This window comes from Chiloscyllium punctatum, chromosome 20 (assembly GCF_047496795.1).
Source record: "Chiloscyllium punctatum isolate Juve2018m chromosome 20, sChiPun1.3, whole genome shotgun sequence".
Lineage (NCBI taxonomy): Eukaryota > Metazoa > Chordata > Chondrichthyes > Orectolobiformes > Hemiscylliidae > Chiloscyllium > Chiloscyllium punctatum.
In genome coordinates, this window is record NC_092758.1 from 31,817,706 (window position 1) to 31,835,715 (window position 18,010).

The 18,010-nt window shown below is 39.2% G+C and overlaps 1 protein-coding gene across 14 annotated transcripts in view; it reads left to right on the forward strand.

Annotated features, from left to right (window-relative positions):
- The window catches only part of LOC140492006 (rap guanine nucleotide exchange factor 6-like), a 391,645-nt gene that overhangs the window by 92,164 nt on the left and 281,471 nt on the right, over positions 1 to 18,010 (forward strand). For 10 of the 14 annotated variants that reach the window (XM_072590612.1, XM_072590596.1, XM_072590598.1 and 7 more), the window contains 2 exons: positions 4,806 to 4,862; positions 7,558 to 7,641. The exons of 2 other annotated variants lie outside the window; for them this stretch is intronic. In XM_072590612.1, coding sequence (XP_072446713.1) covers positions 4,806 to 4,862; positions 7,558 to 7,641 — 141 coding nt within the window. Of the gene's footprint in view, positions 1 to 4,805; positions 4,863 to 7,557; positions 7,642 to 8,651; positions 8,725 to 18,010 lie in introns of all 14 variants that reach the window. 2 more of the 14 variants (XM_072590603.1, XM_072590602.1) reach the window with 1 other exon arrangement.

Here is an 18,010-nt window from a genome sequence, read left to right on the forward strand (position 1 = left end):
AGGCCAGGGGAATCCTCTGGAAGTTTGAGGAGCGCTGGTTATGGAGGTGGGTGGATAAAAGTTTGTTGTACTTCCAGTTTTTGATGTTTGAGATGGAGTTGAAATACTGTTTGTTGAGAGTATGAATTCTCCTGAGGATGTATTACAGAGTGGGTCCTTTGCAATTCTGAGAGAGTGTGGCCCTCAGCTGAGGCAGGGCTGACTGGAGAGAGGTTAGGTGCCGGCGCATTGCTGCAAGCGTGGAGCGGAGGATCTTGAAGGAGAACTGTTGCTGGTGTTTTTGAATTTGTAGTCTGTACTGTTTGTCCTGTTCGGTCCGAACTCTGCTGGTTTAAAGGTGGTCTGGAGTCCGTGTGGGATGAGTTGGTTACGGAGGCAGGCACTGAGGAAGCAAATGTGGCTGTGGTACCGGGTTTGTTTCACAACATGGTTGAAGAGCTTCAGAGCAGAGGAAATGACCTGGGAGTTGCAGTGGGAGAGGGACTCCCTGAGATTCTTGTAGAGAGAGGAGGAAAACTTCTTCAAGGCAGGCATCCTTGCAAGAGGATTCGCAGTAGGGTTAAAATCAACAAGGTAAAAACAATGACTGCAGATTCTGAAAACCAAATACTGGATTCGTGGTGCTGGAAGAGCACAGCTGCGCTCTTCCAGCACCACTAATTCAGTATTTGGTTTTCAGCATCTGCAGTCATTGTTTTTACCTTTTAATGGGGGCAGAGGTGACATCAATTGCCGGCAGGGCAACATTACTGTTAGGTACTTGGCTGCTGACATCAGTGGTGGCAGAAGTGATGTCACCGATGGGCCCTACCAATGGGGTGGAAGTGTCTGCCACGGAAGCAACTACGGGTGTGGAAGTGACGTTCAAGGTAGGTATCACGTCTGTGATCGTGAATCCAGTGGAACTGGTGTATCCTGTGGCGGTAGTCTTTTCTGCAGTCACGGAGGTGGTTGTGTGGACACTGATGTCGGAGGTGGTCCAGGACTGCCCTTTAGTCGAACATTTCAATTTCCTCCTTCCACTCTGCCGAGGACATACAGGTCACGGGCCGCCTCCATCACCTGACGCCTTGAGGAAGAATGGCATTATCTTTCGCCTCTGGACCCTTCAGACCCAGGGTAACAATGTGCACTTCACCAATTTCCTCATTTGCCCTCCCCCAACCTTACTCTAGTTCCAACCTTCCAGCTCAGCATCATCCTCATGACCTGTCCATCCCTGTCAATCTTCCTTCCCACCTATCCGCTCCACCCTCCTCTCTGACCTATCACCTTTACCCCCACTTCCATCCACCTATTGCACTCTTAGCTACCTTCTCCCCAGCCCCACCCCTCTCCCATTTATCTCTCCACCCCGAGGCTCTCCGCCTCATACCTGATGGAGGGCTCCGGCCCGAAACATTGATTCTCTGCTCCTCGGATGCTGCCTGACCTGTTATGCTTTACCAGCATCACACTCTCGACTCTGATCTCCAGCATCTGCAGACCTCACTTCCTCCTAAACACGATTAAGGTTCACAAGGAGAGGTGTTAACATTCTGAAACTGTGAAAATAGCTAAGTCCCATGGGCCGGATAGGACTTATCCTCTGATTCTCTGGGAAGCCAGGGAGGAGATTGTAGAGCCTGTGGCTTTGATCTCTATGTTGTCATTTGTCTACAGGAATAGTGCCAGAAAACTGGAGGAAAGCAAATATTATCCCCTTGTTCAAGGGGAGTAGAAACAATCCTGGTAATTGTAGACCAGCGAGCCTTCCTTCAGTTGTGGGTAAAGTGTTGGAAAAGGCTATGAGAGGTAGGATTTATAATCATCTAGAAAGGAATAATTTGATTATGAAAAGTCAACGTAGTTTTGTGAAGGATAGGTCGTGCCTCACAAACCTTATTGAGTTCTTTGAGAAGGTGTCTAAACAGGTGGATGAGGGTAAAGTGGTCGATGTGGTGCATATGGATTTCAGTAAGGCATTTGATAAGGTTTCCTATGGTAGGCTGTTGCACAAAATATTTAGGCATGGGATTAAGGGTGATTTAGTGGTTTGAATCAAAAATTAGTTAGCTGAAAGAAGTCAGTGGTGGTTAATGGGAAATGTTCATCCTGCAGTTCAGTTACTGCTGCAAGGATCTGTTTTGGATTCACTGGTGTTGGTCATTTTTATATATGACCTGGATGAGGGCGTAGTTAGTAAATTTGCAGATGACACGAAGGTTGGTCGAGTTTAGAATAGTGTTGAAGGATGTTGCAGGTTAGAGAGGGAGAGACCAGAATTGCACACAATGTTCTAACAGTGGCCTAACCAATGTCTTGTACAGCCGCAACATGACCTCCCAACTCCTGTACTCCATACTCTGACCAATAAAGGAAAGCCGACCAAACGCCGCCTTCACTATCCTATCTACCTGCGACTCCACTTTCAAGGAGCTATGAACCTGCACTCCAAGGTCTCTTTGTTCTGCAACACTGCCTAGGACCTTACCATTAAGTGTATAAGTCCTGCTAAAATTTGCTTTCCAAAATGCAACACCTCACATTTATCTGAATTAAACTCAATCAGTCACTTCTCAGCTCACTGGCCCATCTGATCACGATCCCGTTGTAATCTGAGGTAATCGTTTTTGCTGTCCACCACACCTCCAATGATGGTGTCATCTGCAATCTTACTAACCATAATTCTGGACATTTGAAACAAAACTGAAATTGCTAATGAAACTTAGTTGGTCTGGCAACATCTGTGGAGAGAAAACTGAGTTAATGTTTCGAGTCCAGTGCCTATCCTTCATGAAGAAGGTTAAAAATCACAACATCAGATTATAGTCCAACGGGTTTATTTTGAAGTACAAGCTTTCAGAGCCTAACTCCTTTATCAGGAGGAGCTGATCTCTGAAAGCTTGTACTTCCAAGTAAACCTGTTGGGACTATAGCCTGGTGTTATGTGATTTTTAACTTTGTCCACACCAGTCTGACACTGGTACCTCCACATCATGAAGAAGGTTATCTCTGCTTTCTCTCCACAGATGCCAGACCTGCTGAATTTCTTCAATAAAAAGGTTGATTTGGGTAAATGATTTGAATAGGTTGTTATTTTACAACAACATTGTCATTGAGGCAAGGAGAGTGTTAATATGGTTTGATTCTGAGTATGATAGAGGTGTGGATAAGAGATACCATTGCATTGGCTTGAAGAAAGGTGTAAGTGTGCATTGTTATGCAGTTGTTCTTTTTAAACTTAGTTAATTTTATTGAGAATTTGTACTCCAAAGAACACACAGACTAACGCTTAGAACTGGATAACTTGGCCCTTCCTCCTGTCTCCTCACAGCTCAAAGTGCTTGCACTTCTTGATGGTCAGCATTCTCTTTTGATTGACAGTTGAGCTCCATGCACAGTTGTTAGTTGAGTTAATCCAGGGCTTTGGTAAATAGGGAAGAAAAGGCCCAGGCCTTGTTGATCGTTCTAAAAGGATTAGAGATTATAACTGACTGGCAGCCTGAATCCTCTAACAAGCTGTTTGGTCATTTGCCTTGGCTTTTATTTACAGTCACTTATAAATGTAACATCAAAGTATCAAATTCAGGAGGTTTGTTGCTTTGCTTGTTAACCAATTCCAATGTATTATGCTAACCAATTTAATGTACCTGTGACTGCTCTCATTTGATGGTTTTGCTTTTCGCCATTCCCACTCTAAATTGTGGAAGTCTGGGTCTAGTTCCTAGAATCTACTTCAAGCATTCACGAGTGGCTGCACTGGGAGACTGAATAGCATTTCCTTTCTTTTTCAGCTAGTTTCTTTCCTTCGTCCTGCTCTACTGAAAATTTACCGACTACAAAAATATAGCAATAAGGCTTGTCTCTCTGAAATATGCACTGGTCTCCTGGGTTAGTGGGTTATCTGTTTCCATTTTGTTATTTCACCTCTTTAAGCTTAAGACTCAAGAAACTCTGGAGGAGTGTAATTTATTTTACAGAAATAGTTGGTATCCAGTTTTTTTAAGTGGATCTACAGTTGTAAAGCCCTATTGTGTAACAGCTCAAAGGGTATTTATTTAAAAATCCCCATTCAGGGGATTTCAGCATTGCTGTCCAATCATTATTTTTAGGGGGTAATTAGATTAGATTAGATTGCTTACAGTGTGGAAACAGGCCCTTCGGCCCAACAAGTCCACACCGCCCCGCCGAAGCGCAACCCACCCATACCCCTACATTTACCCCTTACCTAACACTGCGGGCAATTTTAGCATGGCCAATTCACCTGACCTGCACATCTTTGGACTGTGGGAGGAAACCGGAGCAAACCCACGCAAACACTGGGAGGATGTGCAAACTCCACATAGTTAGTCACCTGAGGCGGGAATTGAACCTGGGTCTCCGGCGCTGTGAGGCAGCAGTGCTAACCACTGTGCCACCGTGCTGCCCATAATGTGAAGAGATTGTGGCGCTAGGAATTTATTGATTTTCTTCTGAACAAAGGAACAAGTCACAGAATTGTTGAATGAATTTTTTGTAATTTGTTATTTGCTTCTGTTTAAAAGCTGAAAATTCTCGTTCTCACTATTTGCCTTTCTCCTCTGGTTACTAATTGTAAAGTGTAAAAGTGAGTTGCAATAAGGAAAATAAATTGAATCTTATTCACTAATCTTCTGGAGTGTTTTTTATTGATGATTAATTCAATTTGAACTGAGTTAACAAGGGAACACTCTCTTGTTAAAGTTTAGTTTTCCTGAAAATAATACGTGGAGGTTAAAAAGTGAACAAGTAATTATAATGCTATCTTTTTTCAAAGCTTTACCATGTGAATACCTGTCTTTCAGATTGATGTGCACAATGGTACGTTATGAAAAGCATGATGCCAATGAGGTCTTATTTTAGTAAGTATTCAAAATTTAATATTTCTATATAATAATTTGATTTTTCAATTTCGATTCTATGAACAGCTTTGAAATTGCTGCAAGATTCCTTTGCTGATATTCCTACAAGATTTTTACAATGGGAGATTGGCAAAGATTTATCTAGGTTTATTTTGTTGTTGCAGCCAAAATAGGTGCATTCAGCTGCCTTTCTCTAGTTTCATTACTCTGTGGGTCACAGCATAAATCCTTTACCTAGTTTCTAATGTGGCTCATACAGAGGATCTTTGATCTTCTGAACGAGATGGGCGGGCACTATTTGGTTCAGATAATTTGATTGTTCGGTTAATTGATTCACTGCCTCCCCTCTGGGGCTCGGAGTTTTCTAGTTTCCTTTTTCCTCGCTCTGCCTGCCTTGCTCCCTCTCTGTCCAGGTTTGTTTCTGAGCAGAGGCACACTTGCCTGTAAGGGACCTGCAGCATTGCTGAAGTGCTGCTGTGCCCCACCCCCATGAGTCACTTGTTCAGTGCGCTTCCCATTCAGGAGACGAGCAGCAGCACACCACACTCGAATTCCCGCACCCCCCACCCCCTCCGTCTGCTCCCCAACCCTGTCCAACCACCTCCACCCTCATGTGCCCCCAATCCCACCCTCCCGGGCCACCTCCGAACTCTGTTCACCCTGCTCAATGTCAGACTCCATCCCCAGCCCCATCTGTCCCCACCCATATTCTGCACCCTCAACCCCACCCCTCATCTGCCTCCACCCACATTCTGCCTGCCCCCCCACTCTGGGGCAGCTGGACTGGACACCAACAGCAAGACTGCTGCTGCCTTTGCTGCGGGGAGGGGGGAGCTGTCTCCAAATAGCACACGCACACACACACAACATTTTACTGCAACTTTTTGTCAAGTTCCACCTTTGCCCTGTACATGGCAATGTTGGAGAGATTATCTGGGGAAGGGGGGTTCAGAGTACACACCTAGGTAGAACTCCAGGGAACGTGTAGGGAGAGGGAGGGAGGGCAGGAGGTCAGTCATTTGGAGACGTTGCCTGGGCTCCTGTCGATGTCCAGGACTGTTTTCGGCAGCATTCCAGTAAGCCTAGTTCGTTTTTAATCATTGTAAACAAAAGGTGTGATCAGTGTTGGAAACACCTCTTTGATGTAATGTTTCTATCAGGACCTTGAGATCTTCTTTGGATAATCTGAAATTTGGATAGTTGATATTCGGATAATCAAGGTTCCTCTGTAGTTGGCTTTCTCTATATTAGACTTGGAATAAAAAGATACATCAGTTATGTTTTCTTAGTAACAATAATTATGCATTTATTAATAAGTGAAGCTGCAAAACTGATTAGTGCACAGTTTGTGACATAAAAATATAAATATTTAGCTCTCTAAATAACTGAAGCCACAAACACAAAAGGGTACATGCACACCAGACGAAGGAAATTAAATTGACTTTTCTCTGTCGAAATTCACTTTGGGAATTGAAGGTGGATGGGTGGAATCAAATATTTTTAACCTGCATTTGGTTTGTTCTTGAAGAGGAGTAAAGTGATTGAGATTTGGAATGTTGAGATGGTTGGCTATCTTTTCACTACTGGTCACTAGACACTCAGTTATCTCTTAGGTCATGGCAGATGGGTATTACTCAGGAAATCTTCCAGCTGTTCTTCATGGGGACCAATGGGTTTCACACTAAATATGCAACACAGATGTTTCAGTACCAGAAGAAAGATGTGTTTGGAGACTTTTTTGACAGCTGAAAACCAACCAATTTACAAGCAAAACATTAAAACAAGATAGCCATAAATCTCAGTCATGGGTTTTCCCAGGAGTGAGTTCAAGCTCAAAGTGGTTTTGGAGGAATATCTGTTTACAAAAGTACCAATATCTACCATGACCTCTTAAAGCGTGTGTGTAAGTTCTGCTTTAGTCAAAACCGAACTACTGAATACTCTTCAATGCCAAACAAAAATATTGTAATGTGCAAGTTGGTGTTAAGGCTTTGTATTTAGTTTTGAGGACTTGAGTCTTGGAGGGTTGCGAAAAAATACATTTATGGGTAGTTCTCCTGCAGTGTGATGGTTGTGCAACTCCTCATTATAGAAATACCATGCTTTAGAAGCACCAGTTAAGTATTGGCATTACAGCCAACACACATTTTAAAAGGGAAGCAGTCTCTCCAATTTGTCAATAGCGTTACAACAAATCCGCTTTAACAAAATGCGTGTTATAGCAGAATGACCTGTATTTCAAGACCTGTGGAGAATTTGAGTTTTATGGTTATCGATGGCTATTCCATAGTGCAAAGCGTTAGATGTATCAAAGACTAACCCATTTTCAAAATGTAGCATTAACTACAAGAGCAAATTGTGGAACATTTTAACTAACAAAAAGCCTATAGTTTGAGAATGTTGGTTGATTAAGCGTTTAGAGTAATTGGTATTTCTTAGACTGCACATGACAGTAAGATTCCGATTGCATTCCTCTACATACAGTCTAGCACTGTCATGAAGCATCCCAATTCTTCTTTGATGTGACTGTGGAATTTCAGGTTATAATTGAGTCCTTTAGATTGCATTCCAAATCCACATTTTTGCCCTTTAAGTAAATTAACATTGTGATTTTATTGATTTCTGTGTTGTTTTTAAATACTTTGCTTAATTGTGTACATTCACTTTAAAATAATTCCCTCTCATTTTGTTTTAGCCCTGACAGTGTTGCAACTTGCTGGTATATCCTACTTTCAGGATCGGTATTTATCAAAGAATCAATGTTTCTGCCACGTTGCAGGTAATTAATGTCATTTTTTTGCATGTGAATAGTACGTACTGTGAAGATCTTGTGTGAATTGACTGAAATGGAGAATAATTCTGTACATAGGATTTTAGAAGTCTCAGTCACCTCTACAAAAGCAATTTATAAAAAAGAAATTTCCTGGAGAGTAAAGGTGTTATGGATTGCATTCCCATCAGCTATTTTACAGTGCTTCATTTTACATTTCTCCTTCCTGAGTTTGGTCCAACTTCCATTGCTGTTTTTAAATCCTCTCCCCCTCCATCTATTCAGTTGAGTCCTCTGATTGTAATTAGTTGTTAGACTGAAGTTGCGTGTCCTACTGGAAAAACCATGTTATTACTAAGTTCTTCCCTCTTCCAGTGCTTTGATATTTAATTGAACAATATAGGCGATTTAGCCTGTCAAGCTAATTCTACAATTGAATTAGATAAATGACTGACCTAATGTTACGACACTGGGTAAACTCTCCTGCTTAATTTAAAACCAGGAACACCGAAAAGATTTATCCCGTGCAGTAATCTGTGAAATTTCGAGTAGCCAAGAACGATGTAAAGTAAAAACTAACAAATTTATTTCTTTAAAGTATAACAGAGAATAAATAACTAACAACAATTTGCAATTTCTTTCTTGAACCTATCTTTTACCTTCCTCTTCTACAATACTAGTCTGATAAAATTCGCAATTAAGATTTCCAAAACAACATTTGTTATCTCAATACCAGGCAGCTGTAGATTCTTGTCATCTTTTCTCCTTGTTAGGAATTTCTGTGTCACAGGTTACTGATCGAAAAGATATTTTTGAGAGAGATGATTTTCAAGCAATCTGTTCCATACTAGGACTTGGCAGTTCTCCTTTCAACTGGTAAATTTTCTCCCAGTCTTAGACCCCAGAGCATCAGATTGTGTCATTGTGAATATACTCAATTCAAACTTATTGAAAATTGGTATTTTTTTCAGGGTATAATTTAAACTTATTGGCTGAATTTGAATTTGTTTTGTCTCCAGGCAGCGAACTAGACGAGTTTTTCGACCCAGTGTTATATTGTTGCCTTATTGAGAACACTTGGTGCTGTGTCAGGTAGTTCTGTTGCTTTTAACTCTCTCTTAAAGGTATACCCTATATCTTCAGAACACGTAGACCTTAACTCCGATTACCCAATGTTGATGCATGCTCTTCCTAGCCCTCACTTTTCTCGAAGTAGTTTGCAACTCTCAAAATTTTGAAAATGTATCCTGATGTCATGTCCTGGAATTCATCATTTACCATCATCATCAAATTTTTGAGAACATTTACATGAATTCAAGAGTTGTTTAAAGGTGCGGGAATTTTGCAATAATATCTCACTTCCACACGAAGAAAAGCCTCTCTGCCTCTACGAGACATAAGGCAGAATTGTGGTGGAGTATTCTCTATTTACAGGATGAATTAACCTCAAATTAAACTCATGAAAGACACATCCATGAAAAAAAACAAACACTTGATTGGAACCCCACCTACCATCATAAACATTCATTCTGTCCTTGACCACTACTGTAGCTGCAGTATGTGTCATTTCCACACTGCATTGTACAACTGAACAAATTTTATTGAATAATGTTCCTGAAACTGCAATCTCTACCACTGAGCATACCAATATTAACCAGTGACTGAACCTGCAAGCTCCTCTGAGTCTCTCACCTTCTTGAGTTGGAAATATATTACCATTCCTTAATTGTCACATTTATCCAAATACCTGAACAGAAATTTGTAGCGCCCTTTCAGATATTTCAGTTCTTTCTCAGGGTTACGTTGTGCTTTATGCAGCCAACAAATGATTTGCTCTTTTAATTGAAGCATCTGCTTCATAATTCATAATTTTAGCCTTGATGATTCCGATAATGCAAACAGATTATCATTCAATTCTTGGCATTGAGTAAATGCAGGGGTTACTGACTAATGTTGAGTGCAAAATTAAACTGAAAGAAGGAAGCATTTAAGAAACCAAACTGTATGGGTCAGCCAAAAGAGAGTGTTTTACAATGTAAGGCAATTTCTTTGCAAAATTCAGTGATATTAAAATCCATGATTGTGCAGTGATGTAGCCGAATGGTGGCACTGTGGTTAGACTCCTAACTGCAATCATTTGGAACTCATTTCTTTTCGCTCAAGGTTTAGATAATATTATAACATTGTTGGCAGAATTAAGCTTTGCTGTTACATTTGGAGGTCATCTGAACCATATTTTTGAAGTAAGTAGAAGGAGAAGCAGAAATAATCAAAACAGCATTGTGCAATTCCATTTACAGTTTAGAATGCTGTTCTGCAATATGGATTTTAAAACAAATGCCTATATAGTTTTGGAGGAAAGGACAACAAAAATGAATATGTACCATTATCACTTAATCTTATTTAACATGCTCCTCAGCATGTCACTTACCTCTGGATATATTTTCTTCTAACAGAATGAAAAGTTTACAGTTACAAAGAATCTCTGAGGCCCATGGATTTAAGAAAATGTCCCAATGCTGTAAAATATCTGCAATAAGTTGAATTGTGTTACAAAATAACAATGTTGTTATGGAGTATTGATGTTTTCATTATCGTGGCTTTCATTCTTGCTCATTGTCACAAGCATCACTGTTACTTGGAGACAATTCAAGAACAGTAATGATACTGAATGTTCCTAGTGTGGAGTTAGACTCATTTGTAGTTTTTGGAAATCATGGGTCTGAATCTTTTGAGTTTCCATCCGTTAAAGTTAAACAAATACATAAAAATGTACGGATCATATAGAATCAACTACTCAATGCAGGGTTCCCAAGATAGGGAAGTGGTCAATTTTCTTAAAGGAAAAGGGAAATGGTTGAAAGTCACAACACAGTCACTCATGGGGGAGGGTAATCATGATAAATAGCCTGATCATCTTTGGTGTATAATCTTATGGGCAAGTGATTAAGGAATGGCTGAGAAAGGACAGTTTTCTGATGTTGGAACAGTGAAGATGTATTAATTGAAAATGTTCTCCTCTTCTCCATGAAAGTTTGTGACTTTTCTTTTTAGATAAGAGAAAACACATGAATAAAAAAGGTTGTGATTGACCTTTCCCAAAATAGAAATAGTCAGTGTTTAAAGTATTCGTGTGCAAATTTAATAATTTGTATGAATTGAACAGCCCGGAAACTGGTTCAGTTCTTTCTCAGAGGTGCCAGAAATCAATTCCTAAATATTGTGATCTCTGTGGGAAAGAGGAACTGCCTAACATATAGTCTAATTTTGGTCATCAATAAACTGTAAGCAATCTTCATCTGTCCTTGTATTATCCAGTGGAAGTAATTTGTCTAAGTGAACACAATCTAGTCTATAAATTTCAGTCAGTATGTCCTGTATCTAAACTTCCTTGAAGTACACAGGCACAGCTCCTTCAGTCAGGGTAGCTAAGAATTTTAAACCAGGTATAAATTGTGTTCCTCTTCGTTTTCAAAGTCACAGGGAGTCCCTCTGTGAAGGTACCAAAACTAGCAGCAAACATTAAAGGAGGCCAGACTCGAACCCTGTGCAAAGAGAAGCTGCTGTATTTTAGTGATTTGTCATCTGTAAACAATCTAACACTTTGCTGACTTTAGCTGTAGCCAATGCAGCATTGATCAGGATTTTTTTGGGGAAGATAAGTATGCAGCATGCTACACAGATATTTTTATTTCACTATGCATTTAATTCTGTTTCCTATAGATTAAGGAACTTGCTGTCTGCAAGTCTAGCATTAGATCAATTGTTTCTGTGTATTATTCCATTCTTTTATGCATTATTTGTCAAATTTGGATTTGTTACTTTCTCCTCTCCTCTCCGTTTCATTTCCTCTTTCAAACCCAGGAATGCTTATGTTGGTTGTAGTATCTATGCATGATTCTTATCTTGGAATAAGCCTGGCCATATTCACCCTCCAACCTCTTCTGTCATTCAATAAGATCATGACTGATCTGTGAAATAATACTAGTTAGCTGTACCAGATGTGTTCTTTATATTGACTAAGCTATTGTCTGAAATCCGAAACAGGCTGAATAGAGCCTGTGTGCTATCTCCACCTTTGCCGCTTATCCCTTAATACCTTGTAGTTGCCAAATATCAATTTGTCTCAAATTTGAAATGAACAATTAATCCAGCATTAATTACTATTTTCATGTTTAAGTATTTCCTAATCTCGCTTTTGAAACATGTGGCTGTAAGTTTTAGGCAGTGACCCCTAGACTTGTACATCTGACCAGAAGAAATGATTTTTATCCACACTGTAAGTTCCTCCTGATATCTTGAAAACTTTGATCAAATCACTTCCTAAATTCCAGCGCACACAACTCTGGTTTGTGTAAACTGTTTTCATAGTTTAAACCTTGGAGTCTGTCTTTCATTCTGGTAAATGAACACCATACTCCCTGTAGACCTCTTTCCTATCTCATAACCCTAGAACTGCTCATAGTACTTTGAGTATTGTCTAATCAATGCTTTGTTAACTGAAATATGATTTCTTATTCTAGATTTAAAACAAAATGTTATTGTATTCATTTTTTAATTATTGCCTTCACTTGTTCTTGATGTTTTAATGACTGACTTTCGGCGAACAGAGTCTGGACGGAACAGGATTAGTTGAGATTTTTCTGGTTTGCACAGCAATTACCAGGCCATACAGAAATTTACCAACTGGATTTTAATAATAAGTTATTGACTGAGAAATATAGCTGTTCCACAGAAGCTTGTGTGTAAAAAGGTGTTCTATCTACTTCTCTATATTGGGCTACAGAAGGAAATTACAGTATCACAATGACTTGAAATATTCTCTGTGAAACTGTCCTGCCAAAGCAATGCGTGAGTGGGAAGCTATGCCTTTTGAAATAATGGAGTGTTTAGAGGAAATGTCATTTCTTTCAAGATGTCCTTTTAAATATTAGAAGTAATACGAGTTAGCTGTACCAGATGTGTGCCTGATATTGACTAAGCTATTGTCTGAAATCCGAAACAGGCTGAATAGAGACTGTGTGCTATCCCAAAAGGACAGTGAAATTATTGAAGACATGAGCATCTTTCCAATAGTTTCAGATAGCTGGTCACCCATTTATATTTGAGAAAAACAGGAGGTTACTAATCCTCCTCCTTTCGTCTGGATAGTGTCACATGTGATGGAGTGAGGAAAGAAGAAGCATTCTGAAATTCAATGAAGCAAAAAAATGTGATATAAACAGAAATTGCTCTGTAGGCCTGGCAACATCTTTGGGAAGAAAGAAGAGTTAACATTTCTAGTCTGGTGACTGTTCATCTCCATCCTGTTATGTTTGGGATCCATTTTCTTTCTCTTGACTCTTATGAAATATCCAGAAATGTTTTCTGTGTTATATGTCTGTATAATTTATTAGGTGAAAAGATGGTGACCCTGTGGTATGTCAGTTTCCTGTTTTTTTTAAAAAAAATGGCATTATGTAAGAATGAAAGATTTTAAGTAAGAGGATAATAAAATTTCATGGTGGAACTTTAGTGGAGGAAGAAAAACAAAGGAAATTGGCATTTTAAATTTAAAAATAAATTTATTTGCAAAGGAGGTTTTGGGCTATTAGTTCTAGAATTTGTTCTGATGAATAATCACCAGACTCAAAACTTTAATTCTGCTTTCTTTCCACAGAAGCTGCTAGATCTGCTGAATTTCTCCAACAGTTTCTGTTTTTGTTTCAAATCTCAAGCAAAAGAGGATGTTTGGTATGAGAAACTTGAATTAAAAGTCTTCCATGTGTGATCTTTCTATTTCAAATTCCATTTTCTTTCTGCAAGTTTACACATTTTAAAATGGATTTTTGAGAAAGTGGAAACTTGTCTGCTTCTTACTATAAACTAATCTATTGTCAAGTTAGCATTAAATGGAAGTCTCCGAAAAGCAGGATGCAAAATATCCATTTTACTTCTGCAATGTCGCTCTTGATGACTTTTTGTTTTATCTGTTTGAATTTTTTGTTTTGGAGTGTTTTGTTTCGTGTTGCTTTGGTAAACATCTAACTTCTTCTTGTCAGAGAGCTAAAAGCCATTTTCCAAATCTCCAGTACAAAGTTCAAGCCAGTCACACAGTGGAACCAAAATAACAGCTGCTTGTGCATTTCTCGCAACTTCACCACAACATTGGCTTTTGTGTCTTCAGCTGTCTTGATGCTATACACTGAAATTTCTTCATAAAAGTGTTCTGCTTTAATTTCTTTCTCCTTTAGAAAATCCGTTATTGTCACATGTACTCAAGTATGGAAGTATAGGATTACAGCGAAAAGTTTACAATGCCACCCCACATGGTGGCATCTTAAGTAACTAGGTACAGATCTTAGTTACAAAATAGAGAAATTAAGGGAAAGAGAAAGGAAAAATGTTACATTATGAACAGTTGTACATAGTATAAGTTAGAAAAAATGAGAAATGTTAAAAAGGTAAGCAATACAGCCTTTCTATAAAGGGCCTGCAGTCACATGTGTAGGTGACTTTCACGTGGTCTGACCAGGCTCGCAAGCCGCTAACCATCTGCACCAGTCCCCAGTTCAACAAATCTCCCTGCTCCGCTTAAGCTTCCAGCCCACTGGCTGTCCCCACTCTGCTTGGGCCCCAAGTCGCTGGCCATCCTTGCATCGCTCCAGACCTCCAGCCTGCTGGCTGCAACATACCTTGGCCATCCTTATTCTTATGTTTGGAGTCAGTTTTCTTTTTTACAACTCCTATGGAACAGCCAGGGATGGTTTCAGTGTTATATATCTGTGTATATCGAAGCAAAAAGATGGTGATCCCATGGTATGTTGGATTTCTGTAAGAGGACAGAAAATATTAAGTAAGGGGAGAATAAAATTTCGTGGTGGAACTTCAGTGAAGGTAGTGGAACAAAAATGATTGGCAATTTTTTAAAAACATACTGTTATTTAGAAAATAGATATTAGACATTAGTTCTAGAATACCTACAGTGAGGCTTGAAAGTATAATAAGTATAAAACTGAGAGAAACGTGAATTGGGTCAGGATCACGGGAGCAGACCAACAGGTTGGGATTCTTAAATTGTGGGAAGGGGTAAATAATCAAACTGTAACAAGGTAAGACTCAGAATCGACTCTGGTGAGTATTGTAGATTTGTTTCACTTTCTCCAAAGTTTGGAAGTACGTTTACAGAGATGGGAATTTAAGTATTTCATTTTTTACAAGAATATTATTAAATAAAGCACCTTAGTTAACCTCCCTAGAAGAAAAATAAGTCACTGGTAAGTCTTTCTTTAAAATTGGAGAATGTTATTATCCGAGAGGAATGGCCACAAACCTCTCTACCTGGAGCACGTATCTTGTTCCATGTGGGAACTCCAGGACATTTCTTGGAGTGTATGCACAGCAAATTTGAACAGGTGCGGCTCTTTGAGCTCGGGTTTTCAGAGCTGAGAAGCAACTGGTATCTCATAAAGATTAGATTGGTTAATAAAAAGAACAACAAGCAATCCAGGGAAAGGATAATTAATTGGGGAACAATCAACTTAATTGTGGTAAGAATGGATCTGACCGATAAATCTCAATCATTGATCAGACAAAACTGTAACTGAACATTTTGTTTGTGTTTAAAGAATATAATCACCATATAGTTGCGTGAAGGAGAAAGGCAGGATCAACAAATGCTGAGGTCCATGGCATATGATAAAGATATAGATTGGTGTGAAGCAGAACAAGTGTGCTTATGAGAAATCTCAGGCAGAACATGCAACCAAGAATCAGGCTAAATGTTGGTTCAGAGGGGAATTAAAAAAGCAAATAAGAGAAGTTAAGAGACAATATGAAAAGATACTTGCAGCTAATAATGAGATTCCTGAAGCCTTACATGGGCATATAAATAGTAAAATGGTGAAGAGAGGAGTGGAGCTGATTAGAGACCTGAAGCAGGGATGATGGCTGAGATATAAATGAGTACTTTGTATCTGTCTTGTCCTGGGCAGCATCTTATTCATTGTAATGGTGGCAAAGTATTTAAGTTTGAAAAAAGACTTGGGTAACTATCTGTGTGGAACTTGCATGTTCTACTCATGTCTGCGTGGGTTTCCTCCGGATGCCCTGATTTCCCCTCATAGTCCAACGATGTGCAGGTTAGGTGGATTGGCCATTCTCAGTTGTCCCGTAGTGTCCAGGGATGTACAGACTAGTGGATTAAACGTGGTAAAAGCAGCGTTATGAGGTAGGCTGTGGGAGTTGTTCTGGGTGGGATGCTCTTCGGAGGGTCACTGCAGACTCAATGGGTCAAATGGCCTCCATCTCCTTTGCAGGGATTCTGTGATTGATTGAAGTGACTAAAATGGGGTATTGACTGGGGTGTCTGTACTTAAAAGTTGAAGAACCTGGAGTGGCTAAGGATTAAATCAGAAATTGCTGGTAAAACCCAGGTGACATGGTGGTTCAGTGGTTAGCACTGCTGCCTCACCGCATCATGGGCCCAGGTTCAATTCCTCAGGCGACTCTGCAAGCTCCACATAGACATTCTCTCTATGTAAATTGGTTTCTTCTGGGTTCAGGTGCTTCAGTTTCATCCCACAGCCCAAAGATGTTCAGGTTAGGTGGATTGGCCATGCGAAAGTGTCCATTGTGTCCAGTGGTATGCTGGCTGAGTGGATTAGCCATTGGAATTGCAGGGATAGGATAGGGAGTGTGTTGGTTGGAATGCTTTTTGGAGGACCTGTTTCTACACTGTGGGGATTCTATGATTTATCTTTTAAGATATTTGTTGGACCTGAAACCTCCTGAGAATTAAATGTTTTATTTGTGATCCCCTTTCTCTCTCATCAAATCTTCAACCAAATCTCTCATCTCCTTTCCCTTCTGAATGCATTATGTTCACTAGATCCACCTATATTTCCCGTGATTCTGCTGTTAATAAGCTACAGTCAGCTCTGTTATAAAGCATCTTTCGTTAACGCGAATTGGTTGTAAAGTGATTGGTGAATTGACAACGCTGTTTCTAGAATGTGAACTTGTAAAACATGTGTTGGCTATAATGCAGTAAGATCGCCAATACTGTTATTTGTATTGCATGATTTTTGTGTAGTGCGGGGTAGCACAGGAACGGAACTATCACATGATCGAAGAAATTACTGTACTTGCCTTTCTACTTCCATGTCATTATTTCTGGAGTTATCCAAGGATTCATCTACCTCAGTGATTATCATCCATAGATGTGGGATCAGGTTGTACAAGTATGCTGTCAATACTCAGCTCGTCTCTGCAACATTTTGACCTCAACCTTACCTCCAATTGCATTGAAAAAATCTACTAGGAATACAATTTTTCCTTAGGATTGCAATCCAATTTATTTATTCTTAACTTTTTTCTGTCTGGTTTAGGTTTAATAAAATTCAAAATAAACAGCCAGAGAGGTTTGTTTTTAAGTAAATATATGAATATTTTAGTCATAATTGAGACATAGAGACTTGACACTATGAATATAAAGGATAAATAGAGGTTTTGTCTCTTCATGGTTTTGAATTGGTTGACTCTGTTTGTTATACAGGCAGGTGGTTTGAGTGAATGTCAGTTGTTTGCTCATTAAAATAAAGGAATTTGTTTAAAGTTCTATGTGCCTCTTCAGTTGCTGAAGAGAAGTATAGGCTAGACTGAGCAAGGACCACGGGTTTACTTTCATGCAGAAGATTTGCTAACCAGTGGTTTTATACAACGGTTCAATTGATTTAATGTCTCTTTTGCCGATGTATGCTTTTACAATGCATCCAAATTTTGTTTTAACTGGTTTAAAATTCTTAAGTAGCCATGGTGGGACTTGTTCTGAACAATCCTTCTCGATTATTAATGCAGTGGATGATTTGTTGTTTGGGAAGGAGAGAACCATCTTTGTAGAAATGTCTTGTTCTGTACAACTTGAAAAGTGTTATTTAAAATGTTCGCATGGTACGATAATACAGTTTGTCTTACTCAGGAATGTGACATTGGAAGAATCAACTGTAGAAATTATCAACAGTACTGTAATCATATCAGAATTTTCTCTGAATTGTTTGCCTACTGCATTGCTAAACAAATTTACCAAATCATTCAGAAGTGAGACTAGTTGGCTCCAGCTAGTACTTGTTGATTTGACAACCCCTAAGTGTGTTATGACTTGAAAGGTGATTTATTTTGGAAAATGTCTTTTAACATTTATTAGCAATACAGCAATTTCAGATCAGCGAAACTATTTCCACAGGCTGGAATGTCATACTTGAGCAATTATTTTGATGGTATATTTTTTAATTTTATGCATTCGTGGATTAGTAACATGAAGAATGAACATGAAAAGCTATGTACTAAATGATTAATTTTTATTTGATTAACAACATTTGGGAATAATTTGACACACAAA